This window comes from Nyctibius grandis, chromosome 2 (genome assembly GCF_013368605.1).
Source record: "Nyctibius grandis isolate bNycGra1 chromosome 2, bNycGra1.pri, whole genome shotgun sequence".
Lineage (NCBI taxonomy): Eukaryota > Metazoa > Chordata > Aves > Nyctibiiformes > Nyctibiidae > Nyctibius > Nyctibius grandis.
Genome location: NC_090659.1, coordinates 19907870 through 19922980, shown reverse-complemented (window position 1 = coordinate 19922980; position 15111 = coordinate 19907870). Strand labels below are relative to the sequence as shown.

General features: G+C 44.2%; 1 protein-coding gene across 1 annotated transcript; it reads right to left on the bottom strand.

The window, feature by feature from the left end:
- Position 1: 1 nt before the first annotated feature.
- On the bottom strand, positions 2 to 13708 carry IFNGR2 (interferon gamma receptor 2). The gene is made up of 7 exons (XM_068425390.1): positions 13468 to 13708; positions 8893 to 9019; positions 8251 to 8426; positions 6218 to 6366; positions 4656 to 4809; positions 3390 to 3544; positions 2 to 898 (listed from the first exon to the last, which is right to left on the bottom strand). Exons 1-7 carry the CDS (start codon positions 13541 to 13543, stop codon positions 731 to 733), a joined length of 1005 nt encoding a protein of 334 aa, XP_068281491.1. The 5' UTR covers positions 13544 to 13708; the 3' UTR covers positions 2 to 730.
- Positions 13709 to 15111: the final 1403 nt, after the last annotated feature.

Below are 15111 nucleotides of genomic sequence, written 5' to 3'. Positions count from 1 at the left end.
GTTCATTTGGTTTTTGTGCTTTATTAGACACCTTTCAGACCCCACAGCATTGCAATGTAAGCCTTACCTTGTAGTCTTCTGCTTTAAGGGACTCAAAACACAACCCCCAGTCAACTTGCAGGACTAATCTGATAGTCAACAAGAAATTTTAGTGTCTGATAATTACTGATACACATTATATAAATTCTGAGCAAAATTATTTTAAAGTTTGTTTTGCTGTGAAGAACAATTGTCTTACTGCAGGAGCAGAAGATTAATGCTTCTCATGAATGTGTTGGGAGGCAGATAGTAGGAGGCCTTTCTTGGAGCAGTTCTTTGCACAGGTTCAAGCTGAGGAGAATAAAGTCCTGTAACTTTTCTTTTTAGACTGCTGTTTGCATCTGGAGGGAAGAGGCTGCCCCAGAAGACTAATATGATGGAAATATGATGATGTTAATAAAACCATTTTATAACCATCTGTCTGTCTTAAGGTAATTTAGTGTTCATTTCCCTTTCACATTCTACCTGTTAAATCTCTTTGGCAGAACACAGTTGCTGTTGTACCACAGCAGAAGCCACTGAAGAAAAGGCTCAGGGTCTGCACTGTTCTCAGGAAGCAACGTCTCAGGATTTTTCAGTGGCTGCATTTTGTCCAGAGCTCGTTGTCTGTCCTGCCAGCAGCCACACGGTGCCGCTCATGGGCAGGAGCCTCTGCAAAGACTTAGTACAGGCACTCTCACTAAGGCGCCCCTTAAGTTACTTCACTGGAGACGCTGTGTGAATGAGCTTGACCATCCAAACTGCTGCCGCAGGCTTGGCTTTCTTCTCCACAAAATACAACAGATAAGGAATGGTAGGCATCCTCCTCAGCATAATTGCCCGACACCTCTAAATCAGGCATGGTAGGGTCTTTCAAATACTGGAGAAAGTCAGAAAGAACAGGTTAGATATCTATCCACGGAAGTATTAGAAATTACAGAGACAGAGCAGGTACTACCACCTATAGGCAAGTTGCTACAGACCAGAGTTCACAGTGAGACCTGCTAAATGTATGTTCTATTCTGGATTTCCCTGAAGAAGGATAAAGTTAAAAATACCTTCAAAGCTACCTTATTTCTGTGGCAAAACAAAATGAAATAATGCAAACATCCATTTAAGTGAGTTAAAGTAGCCTGCAGTTCCTGTTTTTTTATACATTTTGGCTAATATTCTTTTCATGTCCATTCAAGCAAATTCCTACTGGTTAAGAACAAACAGACGAAAACACTTCATTACACTGCTGGGAACATATCCTCCAACTGCAGGAATCTAGCAACCGACAGCTTGTCTGAAGTGCTGATGGAGCAAATGAGATGTAAGATTCTGGTTTGTTCAGTGTCAGGCAAGTCAGAGCTGCATCTTTTATTGTTACCAGAAAACTCTAGTGGCGTTCTTCTCTTGTAGTTGCTTTTTGCTTTGACTTCCCCTCTGCCCGCCTTTCCTCCAAAATTAAGTCATCATCAGCTTTACAACAAATGCATTATCAAAGAAAAGAGCATTAGAAAAAAAAACACAGGCCAGAGAAAAAGCTTTCTGTTCCTCCTGCCGCCCCCACATACTCTCCTTATCACTAAGTCGATCTTGTGTTTCGCCAGGAATTGGAGCCATCTACCCCTTCATGTACTGAACCAAAAAAAAACCCAAACCTGCCGCTGAACACTTTTTCCCCGATTTAAAAAAATTATTAAAATAAATGCCTGGAACACCGACACCTTCACGGTGTTAAAAGACTGACAGAGCTTGTAGTTTTACTCAAAAGCTTGTTCTGTACTGTGGGAGGTGCCACAGTCTGGCTGAGATGGGACCACAGCTCAAGTCACATCTCTTGTGGGACAAAGTTAACCTCAGTTTCAATGAAGGCACCACTTTCTCTGTACCCATAGCAAGGCTAATGAGCAATATGATTATTTTTTCAGGTTTATTAAAACCAAATGTTTCATATGGGAACCTCAAATACATCCCCTTTAGCAAATTTAAGACATAAATGAACTTTGGTTTGGCTTTGCTATGTAAAGGCATTTCTGCAGAAATTCTATAGTAGAACTGCTCCCTATAACTCAGATGCTGAAAGCTGAGCTCGCTCTGTAAAAGAAGGAAGCATGTGATTTTTCTGAAAATCTAGAAGAGTACATATGAAATTGCCTTAAAATAATCGGTATTCTGTACTCATGTGCTTTAAGAGAAGAAGTCTCAGGCTGGTTGATCCTTTTTAGAAATATACATTTAAAAAATTCTGCATATTTACTGATTTTCCTTCATTTCTTATCAGTGTTTTGCCCAAAACCAGGCTCACCATTGTTCAAGAGCATCTACTTTTGCTGCATATTTTCCAGATTAATACAATTACTCCAGAACACACAATGATAGACTCCATTCTTGCAAGTCCTTTGCATGAAATGCTGCACTATTTTGTACACTGTACAAGGATTTTTTTTCCTCTGTGAGATATACTTCGCTTGATACGTGATACAGCTGTCTCACTGAGCCCCCATGAAATGGTAGCTGAGGTAGCATGAAGAGAGAAGATGATGTACTCAGGACTCTGCAGAAAGTCTGGGTTCATTTACCCATACTTCTATAAAAATGTGGAAAAACAGCTCCACAACCACAGAACTACTGTAGTACAAGAGACTACTCTGGCACACACATATATACAAAGAAATACACCTCAAAGAACTGCAAACAAATGCAAGCTTTTAAAAATACACAATGTATGCTGGACAAGAACTTTTAAATCAAGAACTTTGCTTAAAAGACTACTTCCTGTTTACATACTAAAAAGAGGAAGACGAACAGGACTGAAACAATATCGTTTAGTACAGAAATGTGTGAGCTACAAGAAGAAAAAAGTCCCAGGATGACTTTTTCATCTCAGTATTGCTAAACCTACAGGAAAAAAAGAAAAAGCCCAAGAACATTCCCCTTCAAGTCAGTCCTTGCTCTTAAAATGAAATACGCTTTTCCATATTTGATTCCTAATCAGAGCCCTAGGTCCCAAGCACACATTCTGCAGCACACAGAAGCTTTTTGCTTCAAGTGAGCAACTGTTTCAGGCCTGATGACTTAGAAAAGCAAAAAAAGGGGCAAACAAGGAATAATTAAGGAACAGAGAATCTTACTGGGGTTTCATAACAGGATTATAGCAGCATTTGTATCTTAGTGCAGAGAAAAAAGCAATTCAGTTGAGTAAAAGAGGAATAAGGTGGGAGATCATGCATGAGAAAAGTAACAGTTTACACTAAGTCAACAATTATTTATATCTATTTCTGTTATGCAACAACTAGCTTTGTTCACATTCACTCCAAGATTATCACTGTCTTTTACAGGGGGGAAGGGGAGAGAGAGGAGAAAAATAAAATGTCTACACATACCTCTTTAAAGTGTGATGGGATTTCTAGAGGTGGCTGAGCCCAATATTTAATTGTTTTGTGGTGTCTCCACAGACGAAACAAACCAACTGTTACCAGATTTACAAGAAGTAACACGAACACAAATATTAGTACAATATATCCAGCTCTGGTTGCCTCTGAAAAAGAAAGAAAAAAATCACCATATACATATGGTAGGTTCATATTTATACATCATCAAATGTAAAACAACATACAGCAAGCTGAAATTTACTATACTTGGTAATCAAAGTATGATTTCCAAGGCTAAGTTCACAACTCTTCTATAGATGCACTCTAAACACCTGTGTTCAGAAGTAGCTTGTTTTGTGATTCCACGTGGAAGTCACCAGCTCCATGAGCTCTTCCCCTCCATCACGCAGCCTAAGGCAAGCTTCTACTTAATACGCTAGCAGAGCAAACGCAGAGCTGAAGGAATCACTGCTGGCGGGCAGAGGGCCCATGGGGAATGCAATCTGTCCTTCCACCCTCAAGTTGTCAGCAAGGGTCATTAACACCAGGGGCTTCTCTTTCAGAACATGCACCTCCCTTCAGCAAAGGGAGCATCACAGACTCCAGCATCACAGCTCTGGAGCTTCCAATCAGGTACCAGGTCAATATTACCCAGGAGGTCAGCTCCTGGGGGGCTTCAGAAACTGCCTAAGCAGGTTCCATCTACACGTCTTCCAGTGCGTTCAAAGCACGCTGAAGATCAGTTGTGCCTGTGTGTTGGTGCTCACACGGAGAGACTGAAGAGAGGGACAAACTCCGTTATCTTGCACATGCCCTCTCCTCCCCTCACCCTCTCTCTTATCTCGTACAAAAACATGGTGCTTGAAACATCCGAGAAGGAAGCAGGTCACAGAGGAGAGGGATGTTCCTGTCCTACAGGAGGCAGTGGCTGAAGGAGAGGATTTGCAAGAGTAATACCATCTCCTTCATCAATGACTCCCTCTAAAGACCAAGTGTTTGTATTTTCTTTCTTTGCATATTTCTATAAAGTAATACATAATACTCATAGCAGTATTGATGAAGGGAAAGGACGAGGGGAAGAGTACAACATGGACTCTCAATTACTGACTGAAAAATTCCTTATTATTTTGCCATTAATGACAACTGTGAACTCTCTGCGGTGCTCTCTTAGCACTCCGGACAAATACCGGTATGCAACTGAGCAGTTACACGATCTAAGACTCATGTTCTACACTCATCCCATTATACACAAAAAAAATAAAAAGATCAGATTTATACCACTGATTGTAGTTCTGTAACACTCTGGAACACTTTGCAGTCCAAGTAACTGGAGATCTGAATGTGTCATCAATTCTACTTGAATTCTAAAACAATAAAGTGTCAATTCCTTTAGATTTCCAATTTTGAATAGTGTATTGCTCGTCTTTGTCTCCTGTTTGAAAGACCAAAAAAAAAGTGTTATTGTAAAAACCAGACCTGTCTTCAACACAAATCCCCTCCCCAAATTTTTCTCATTCAAAAAGCACAGATTTTATTTTTCATAATTCGGCTTTCCCAAACAAGAGAAGCAGTGAAATAGATTTCAACTTCCCTACTTAAATGCATTTGAAATTTCATTATTTTTAAAGGAAATTAAGCCCGACCATTTAAAACCATCTATAAGGGCATGAACAGCAGAGGCATGAAAACTGATGCAAGGTCTCACTTGATCCACAATATGCTGCTGGGTGCTTTGACGCAGCTTCTGTAACAGCTCAGGCAGGGAGGGCAACATAGGAAGGGGGAGAGAAAAACAAGCCATGAGAAATGCCTTCATCATCAGAGGAGGCTGATGCAAGTGGAGTTCCGTGAAGACCTTCCACCATCTCAGCTCCTTCTACTGAAGAGGAAAACAGCTGACGGGCAGTGCAAAATCTCCACAGTCTCCACATGGCCATCACAGTCTTTTGGGAATTTTTAACACATAAGGAGCTAGGGTAACAGCCTCGGTGAAGCCTACCAAAGCATACAACAGTGACTTCTTGTCTGAATCTCAAACATGAAGGTATTTTATGTGTGTCAGAAAAACACACATTGGTGCAAGACAGGAAGGAAGTGGAGGCGTTTCAGATTTAGCAAGGTCTTTGAAACAAAAGGGGTTTAAATAAATTTTGTTTTTTTCTGCTTCTGTTTTTTAAACACTTGACTTCAGAATGATGTTGTTCTGCTTCTTCCTCTTTTTTTTTTTTTTTTTTATTTTTTTAAGTGTAACTCAATCCCTCCCCTGCAATGCTGGCCTGTCAAGAACACAATTACTAGGGCCCTAGACAGCAGCATAAGGGCACGAGCACAATACCTCCAAGTCTCAATATGAACGGGGACAGCTCATCCCAGCTGTGTCCACCATGTTTCTATTAACTCTGCCTTTCTCTGCCCTAGGAACAGGCAACATCAGGCCAAAGCAGCCTGTTACTGAAGCCGCCAGCACAAACAAGCCCAGCACAGGAAAGGAGAAAGGGTATTTCAGAGTCCTCCAAATTGCCTAAGCAAAGTATGGAATCTAAATGTAATTTTAAAGCCACCTTTGACACTTTGTGGATTCTCTTCCTTGATCTGCAATGTGATTTAACCTTTGCTTCACATGAAGGAAAAAAAGATTTTTTTTAAAGTTTTGTAATACACGCAATACTTGTGCCAAGACCAAATTAACTTTTTTCCAAGACAGCAAATGGTGACCTTCACTGCTAGAGAAAAAAAATGACATTAGTTTTCTTCCTCCATTTCTGCTGTTTTGCCAAGAGACACTGACTCATATCTCTTAGTCACAAAGGCATTATGAACAAAATAGAGAGAATTCTTACTTTTTTAGTAGTACTTGTTGCGTTCTCCCAGTAGGACACATGATACTGAAGAGAGTCACCTGCTTCAGATCCAAAAGGGGGTGTGACACTAATTAGAAGTGAGTCAGAGCTTACAATCACGCTGTTCACTTTCGGGGGCCCTATAGTAGCTGAAAATAAACGCAGAAAGAGCAGTGATCCTCTGGGATGCAGAACAGCTCATCATACTGTCTTCAGCTTTACTTAGATACTCCAGCAAACATGCCAAATATTGACAGCTTTTTCTCAAGTAAAGAAATACAACATTTTCTCATCTACTTAACGCAGTTCAGGTATCTGTTTTATTACAAATCTAAGGAAAAAGACTTGAAAGCATGACTGAAACTAGGTAGCTTAAAAAAAAAATAGTTTTCTGTTCACCTTCCCTGGAAATTCAGTAAATATTCACTACAACGTATCTGAATTTATCTGCAGTTAATGGTGATACAATTTTGTTCATATTTTTTTCTTCAAATAGCCTGTCACATGTTCCATGTTCTCTAAAAAACACAGTGTCTGGCTCAATAGATTGGAAGAGGAATAACTAGTTTCCCCCTCCTTGCATTGATGTCTCCATTTGTCCTATAGGGTAAAGATGACAATTTCCTTCTGTGAAGTACTCTGAGGTCTAAATCATGAAAAACATTATATAAAGTACTGTCAGTCCTAACACAAGAGACTTGTGTGACCACCGGTCATATATGGTCATTAGTCGTCAATCCATTGCATACTAAAGAGAGGTAACTATGAACAGTAAAAAAAAAAAAAAATCAGTCCTTGTATCCAATCACTGCTTACTGTACCTCAAAAAAAAAAAAAAGAAAATCCATCAGAACCTGCTCTGTCCACTGTTACTTTAGAGAAAATTCCCCATGATCTTTATATTGGTAGAGAAATTTCAGTTTCTTTCTACTTCCTGTTGCTGTACAACTGCAAACGCCTTGTTGCGTGTCCTCGCAAAGTCACGAAGGTCCCCTCTCAAGTGGGACTGACCCAAATGTTAAAGGAAGAGAACAGCCTGACTGAGTAGCCCATGGTCTTGCTGTCTGGGAACTGATCTTGAGGGCGGTCACACAAGAATGATCACATAATGTTCCTCTTGCTTCCCCAAGGAACAGACACACAAACATCTCTCCCACATCGAGCCTCCCCTTTGTCTTGTATTCCTATTAGCCCAGTGCTTTCCTAACCCCCAAAGGACCCAACCCAAAAAATACTGCATCACAAGCTATAGATACGTCAGTTGTAATCTTCAACTTGGGATTCGGGTAGTTCCTCATCCCCACATTCTTTATTACTAGAGAAAAAACAAGAATTAGAACTGAAGGCACCAGGGAAAGTATCATACTCTTTGCAGCATGGACCACCACTGCTCCTCACAAAGTATGGGAGAGTGTGAACTAAAGAGTTTTAATAAATCCATTCCTCTGCTTCGTTATCATTTCAGAGGTATTTTAAACTCCGTATTTACTTTCTTCTAATCCTGAAACCACTCTCAGCAAGACAAAGAGCAGATCTTATAAAGAACAATACACTTGTTCACACATTTAATGGGATTTAAAGTGTGCCTTGACCCTTCTACACTGTAGTCAGGACAGTTTATATTTATTAGAAAAGCGATCTGTTCAATAGAAACAGGTAGTTTGTACTCATACTACCACAAACAAGGCGGGGTATGTGTGCATGTGGCAGTGCTACCTGGGGAAATAAGAAAATGGAAAACTAACATAATATACATTGTAGTTCTTATAAGGCTTAACCACCCATGGAAACTCCTCTGTTTCTCTTTTGATATCTGTTGAAAGAGCTCACTGCTAACCCCACTACCAGAGGACCTAAGTAGTATCAAATGCCTAGTGTCACACCGAGGCCTTGTAGTCTTTGTTAACTGAACGCCTACAAATCTTACTTGGCTTTTGTACATAATAGAGTCAAAAAAGCCTAGAATGGACATCATTTTTTCAAAGAAATCTCCTTTGAGAGAGAGAGACACTGAAATAATAGACAGCACTTACTGTTTCTCTCTGCCACAAATGGATCTGTTTCCACCCAGTCAGAAGTCACTTGCCCTAGCTCAGCCCTCACACGCAAAACAACAGTCCAGCGCCGCTCCTTAAGCGACCAGGGGAAACTGCACTCAGTCCGGGTGATAGACGTGCAGTTCATCTCATCCCACTGGTTAAAGGCCCCTCTGCAATGCAAACCAAAGGACAAATACAGCATCAGCAGAACAGCGCAATGATCTAAAATACAATCCCTCCCACCCAGACAATTTTTGTAACAACAGACTATGTTACAAAACTACCACTTCCATGCTGGTTTAATTCCACAGCCCTTTCAGCAGCTCCATCTCGTCAGTATGTGGGGAAAAGTTAAAATCCGTGAGGGAAAATTCAGTAAGGCTAAAATTATACAGGAAACTATGCAACATTTCTGGATGCCCTTCAGGTCTTCAATCTTTGCTCAGTTTAGTGGAAATATCACAGGCTAAGAGACTGTCAGTCTTCAGAAGCTGCTTTCATATATATATAAGAGCATCTGCAATAGACAACTCATTTTTTCATTTGCTTATTAATTCTTAGCTTTTTTTTTTAAACCAATTGTGTTACTGGATCAGAACAAAATCAGTTTCGTTAGTTTTAGATCTATTTACTTACGTTTTAAAATGGACTGTGTATAGCACCAAGCCTCTATCCACTTCAACAGGAGACCACCTCAGTGAACTACGGAAGTTATAGGAATAAACCATCACATCCTTTGGTGCCGGTAAATGGGGAGAAGATTCTAAAGTAAGAGGAGGAATAGAAATAACTATTAAAGCATTCAAGCATACACTAACTAACTTTTGGTCTCCAAATTCCATCACCATATATTACATTTTCAGTGCTTTACAGGCAAAACCATTCCTCCCCCTCATTGCATTTCTAGGTGCGCTACAGCACTACATTTAAGTCCCTGCTATCCACAAAGCACTGAATTGCAACTTACTGCTTTTACTTACTCCACACAGAACACAGCACTGAAAGTACCGAGTCCAGCACAAAACACTAAATCCCACCCAGCTAGTCATCGGGGGAGCTCGATCTTGGTTTTGTATATATTTGTATATATTTAATTATTTCAGTTATTATTATTATACTCTTTTTGTTGTTATTGCTTATTAAAACTGTTTCAACTTTCCAACCCATAAGTCTCTCTCCCTTTTCTCTTTTCCCTTCTGGGGGAAGGAAAGGGTTGATAGAGAGCATCTGCCATCCATTTAATAGCCAGTCCAGCTTTAAATGGTGTCATTAAGTTTCACTGCCACCTGTCATCACAAAAGCTCATCTATTTCAATTGTCTGCATCTCACATTTTACTGCGTTAACAACTCAGAAGACATTTTTCCTGACCATCTGCGTCCTGCTAACTTGTTTGAAAACACCAAGGTCACTTCACCGAAACTTTCCAGGAAACAGGTAAAAAAAAACAAACCTTCTCATACTAACAGTTACACACACAGTTTACCGTTCCACTTGCAAGCCTGAAGTTATGTCAATTTTGAAAACGACTTCACAATGTAGAAAAGGACAGAAACCTCTGTTAGAGGTGTGCCTTCCGCTAGTAGGAATGTCCACCCAAATTCGGTCACGTTATAAACTCCTGAGGGTGAACAAAGGCCACACTTGCTCTCGAGCAGCTTGTCAGGAGGCGAGCAAGGCAGAAGCTGAGAGCGAAGAGTTGCGTCTCTAGTACAGGAGAAGAACCACTTGCCTGCTGGCCCAAGCCGGGTGGAGAAGGAAGCCATCTATGGGGACTGGAGCACGGCCAAAGGCCACATACCAAGCTGGAGGAAGGATGGGAGGGAGGGCAGCAGAGCACAAGGCAGAGAACTAAGGGCTGGGGAAATGGGGGCGGGTGAAGTAAAGAAAGGCAGATGAGAAGTGAAGCAGGGGAGCAGCTGAAGGGAGATGTTAGCTGGCAAACAGGGCAAAACAGCAGGCTGGAGAAACAAAAAACACTGAAAGACAAGGAGACCAATGATCACCGCAAGTAGGCTGAGGCGAGGAAGACAGGAAAACGCAGTTATCAAATGCCTTTAAAACCAGAAAATCCTCACGCTTTTAACCACAGCACTGCAGTCACTGCGGCGGGAAGGGCCCTCAGGAGGTCTCCAGTTCCAGCCCCTGCCCCGAGCAGGGCCAGCACTGGCATCAGATCAGGCTGCTCACGGCTTTCTCCAGGCAGGTCCCAGAACCTCCAAGGACAGAGCTGGGCAACTGCTGGCTTCACTGCCTGCCTGCCTGTCTTAAGAGGGAGAGAAAGGTTCTCCTACACTTCACTTGTATTTGTCCGTGCAGTGATCCCCTTACACCATTAAGCATAGTGGGTCAACAGGTCCTAAGCTCAAAGACAACCATGACATGTCTTTGTATGTGATATATGATATCCCTCGTGATAAGATTTCCATTTTTTGTTCTTAAGACAGTAGTCTCCTAAGATACGGTTTGTTTATTTTCATATGAATACGATGAGAAGATCAAGCACTTAAGCTAAATTCTGGCCCCAGCCTTCTTTAGGAATACAGGGATAATGGTAAAAACTTTTTTCTTTTTGATTTCTTCATCTGATTTTGTTACACAGCACTAGACAGCACACTGCTGCTGCCAGCGCTACCTTTCAGAAGAGATGTCATGCCAGGCTTTTAACTTCCTCCATGTACGGGAAAAAGACAACACAAATCTTCATAAAGTTGCATTAAACCCTAAGTCCAAAATACAGAATAACTAGTCAAGCTCTCAAAGTTTTAATTAGGTATGTTATTAGTTTCTTAACCTCAACTTTTGAGTAGTGCTTTTAAGTAAACACGCATTGCCTTAGGCTACAGATGGATCATTCAGCATTGCAAACCTGTTCGTGATTCCTTACAGTGACAAATGATACCTAAACTATTAATCTCTCGTGTATTTTAAAGGCCATGAAGTAACCTTTTCTTCATTCAAGAAAACTTTTCACTTTCCAGTCATGCAGATTCTTTCTTGCTGGTCTGGCATGCGGCAAGGTATCTCACACCATCAGTAATCTGTGCACTCAGACATCCGATACAAACTAATTTTACAAAACTCAAGAAAGCTCTCAGAATGAAACAAAAGCACTAGCATTTTTTTTTTTCTTCTCTCCTCTCCCTCTTAAAAAAAAAGGAAAAAGCAATAAAGGACAAGGGCAGCTGGTTCATCTTGTCCTCAGTCAAGACTCCACACTGATTATTTTGCCTTATACTAGCATTCAGAAACAGATCACGTCCCCTACCAGCTTCAAAAACGCTGAGAAAATTATCAAATCCACGGCTCTGTAGTTCAACATCAAGGTGCTGTGCGCTACAAACAACTCTGTAACGATCATTAGTTTGCATGAGCCAAAGTAAAAAACCACACACTCCAGAAAAAAGCACCTACATATGCAAGTATCCTAGAAAAACCCAAACCACCTTAGCCAGGGAAAGTCAGAAATGTCCAGTCCTTTCTCTCTGTCTGGAAGGCGGTTTCACTGAACCCGTTCTTTTAAAGCATCTGCCAAACAATGCTCAGATTGTTTTTTCCTGATGCAGGGACTTCCTGGCTCTTCAAGCCGCAAGTCAAAGCTTTCACACAGCAGAGTGTGAAGCCACAAATTATGGTGAGAGAAAGCAGCTCAGCGTGGCCTAGCCATCAGTTTCACAGCCTCCGTTCCTGCTCCTGAATGATTTCTGATCTCTTCCCCTGCATCAGCCTTAGAACACATCATTCTGCAAAATGGCAAAAAGGAAGTCTGGGGGTTTTTGGATGGACTTTTGCTGTTCTAGTGTACCGAACTGGCTTCTCTCATTGTCAAACAAGCACCAAAGCCTGCAAAAGGTGAATAGTGGAAGTGTGTGGCCAGGTGGGGACGGGTGGCTATTCTTTTCGCTCAGATTTTAATGCGTAACATCTCCATTTGCAACAGAACAAAATGCACCTGCCTATGAGAGAGAGCTCAGACGGGGAGTAGACAGGCCCTACGCACAAGCCAAACACCAGAACAGCTCCCTGGGAAATCCTGCTGCTGTCGATGGGATGGGACTGGGCAATGCTGGCTGCAGCAGGTCCCCCTGGCTCACCTCAGCCCCACCATTGAGGAGAGAAAACAACGGACTCCACACGATTCAATATGAATCAAGTGAAAGTCATTTTATTAAGCAAAACTATCCCTTTTTATACAATTTTACTTTCCCAGGTCTCAAATGGCTGGCTCAGTACATGTCCATTTTCCTCCAAAAACGTCCCTACACACCATGGGCATTTGGACTCCCAAGTCTGGCCACAGACTGCAGGCCTGGAACAGGAGCTGCTCCCAAACAGCCAGAGAGCCCCACGGGGCTCCCCAGTCACAGGCTGGCCAGCCAGGCCTTGGTGAACACAAGGAAACGTGACAGCGGACGTGCTGAACTCACAGACGTGCTCGTGTGCCTGAATAAGGACCACGCTGTATGCATAGCTCATTCAAGACGTCTCACAGCAGCTCTTCCACGGTTGCTGGGATATATACTGAAGCCAGGATTATACTCGTGAGCTATAGTTCAGACACAACCTGTAGAGCAAACTCCCCCATTATAGCAAAGCCTTTACATCAAAGCCTAAATCCAAACCTACCTAAACTGTCAGTTCACAAAATCAAACGGAGCAGGCCCAAGCACAGTTGGTGATCGGGTGCCACATCACAAACTGCAGCCACATCAACGACTTACACCGTATCAATCCCGCTCAAGGCTGAACCCGTGCAGGTTTTAGCTGCTCTCTCACCGAGGCAGCCGGTTTGGGGCCACGGAGCCAGCCCCGGGCCGGGACGCGAGCCCCTGGCAGCCCGGACGACGGCGGATTTTCCAGGAGCAGCCACCCCGGGGTGGGCAGGAGAAACCAGGGCTCGCCCTCCTTCAGAGGGCCAGGCACAGGCGGGGTGAGGAACGGCTGAAATCCGCCACAGCCCCGCTGCCGCTCCCCGGCTGCGGCTCCCGCACCCGCCGGGGCTGCTGCAGTGCCCGGGCTGAGCGGCACGGCCCTGCCAGCCCCCTGCAAGGCCGCCCCAGCCGGGCCCCTCGGCCCCACGGGCTTCCGCCGCCTCCCGGGCCGGATGCCCGCCGCGGGGGGAGGCGCAGTGAGAGGCGCAGGCCGGGCGGCAGCCTCCAGCCCCGCGCCGCCGGCCGCGACCGCAGCGAGCCCCGCGCCCCGCCGCACCCACCTGCGCCCGAAGCCCGGACCGAGCCGAGGAGGAGGAAGAGGAGGAGAAGGGAGAGGAGCGGCGCCTGACACGGCATGGCCCGGCTGGCAGCGCCCCGCCGCCCGGCCCCGCTCGCCGCAGAGGCTGCTCGCCGGTCCCTGAGGAGCGGGGCCGGCGGCGGGCAGGCCTTGGCGGGGCCGCCTCTCACCCGCGCCGCGCCCCGACCCCGGCTGCGGGTGCTAGCGGGGAATGGGGCGGCCGCTGCGCCCTGACCCCGCTCCGCCTCCGCCCCCGCCTACGGGGAGGCAGAGCCCGCCCTCGGCCCCGCCTGCAGCGCCGGCGTGGCTGCGGGCGCCGGCGGACAGGTCGGCCCCGGGGCTGCGGTCCCCTCAGGGCTGAGCGAGCCCGCGGCCTGCCCCCGCCCGCCGCCGCTGAAGGCCCCGCAGCCACCGCCGCATGCGGTGCCGGGGCGCTGACAGGCGCCCAGCGTTGCGGGTGCGTTCATGGCGTGCGGTCGATGTGAGAAAATCTTGCCATTAAGTGGTTAAAGTTCCCCAGCTTTCTCTGGCTGCATCGAGCCTGACACCAACCCGTGGTTAAGCCTAACCGCATACCTTTACCTGATGCTATTGATTACTCAGTATCGCCATTAAAAAATCTGAAGATGATGCTGGGGAGCAGCATTTCCGCCACCTGATTACTATTTTAATAGAATAATTGTTTTCAAATACTTCACTAGGCAGGGATCGGTTGTTTTTAACAGCTTTGGCACTACTTCAGTTTCAAAGCACTGTAAAGCGGAGTAGTATTTCGTATGTCTCCTGAACAAAGTCAAAATACTCTCTTAAACACTTAAGAGAGGAAATGTTTTTATCAGTACAAGATTGGGAAATCAGCAGAAGTATGACCGGCAGGACTGCCAACAGAGGAAACCATGCCGAGCTAGGGTACTTAAAACATCTTTAATTAATATTAATAAAGGTGATGTCTGGCCACCTGAAGGCTCCCTGAGCAAAGTTCATACCGCTGCCATCAGATTTCCAACAAAAGGAATGCAGGGAAGTACAGCAAGAATATCTTGCGGTCAGAGCACTAGGTAAGGGCTGGGCAGCTTTGATTTCCAAGTAAGCTTGGATGAGTCACTTGTTTTTGCTGTAGTTCAGGTCTTCCTCAATGGAAAGAGAGATTCCTCCCTTTCTCTTAGCCCCATATGGCCTGCTCTTATCAATTGCAAGCTTTCAGGGCAAAGATCCTTTTGCAGGGAGGTACAGTAATAAAACGGGCCAGAATCTCAGTCAAAGCCTTCTAACACTGACACAAATGATAACAGCTAGAGAGGAGTATAAACAAAGGAGGAAAAAAAAAAGCAATTGCTGAAAAGCCAACTGGTTCGTTGGTTGGTTGGTTGACTGTAAAAATACGATGGGCTAGAAGGGGATGGTAGATATTAATGTCACTCAATTACAGATTGAACCCATTTTCTCTGCACGTAACATGTCTGACCTCTTTTTGAACCCTTCTGGGAAGGCTGACTCAACTCTCAGTTGAGCAGCAGTGTTCTACCGAAACCCTCAGCCCCACAAGCTTCACTTTGGGATTTCCCCAGTGCCAGGCCTGTACTGAGACACGAATCCTTTAATAATGATGTCTGAAGCCAATGGAGGA

What these genes read in the sequence shown, in the direction of transcription:
- IFNGR2 (XM_068425390.1), bottom strand. Translation starts at nt 13,543, where the DNA reads ATGCCGTGTCAGGCGCCGCTCCTCTCCCTTCTCCTCCTCTTCCTCCTC. An exon ending in TTACAGAACTACAATCAGTG is followed by an intron (nt 3,545 to 4,655) that starts GTATAAATCTGA and finishes TTTCTTTTTCAG; the next exon opens with AGGCAACCAGAGCTGGATAT. An exon ending in TCCCATCACACTTTAAAGAG is followed by an intron (nt 899 to 3,389) that starts GTATGTGTAGAC and finishes GACTTTCTCCAG; the next exon opens with TATTTGAAAGACCCTACCAT.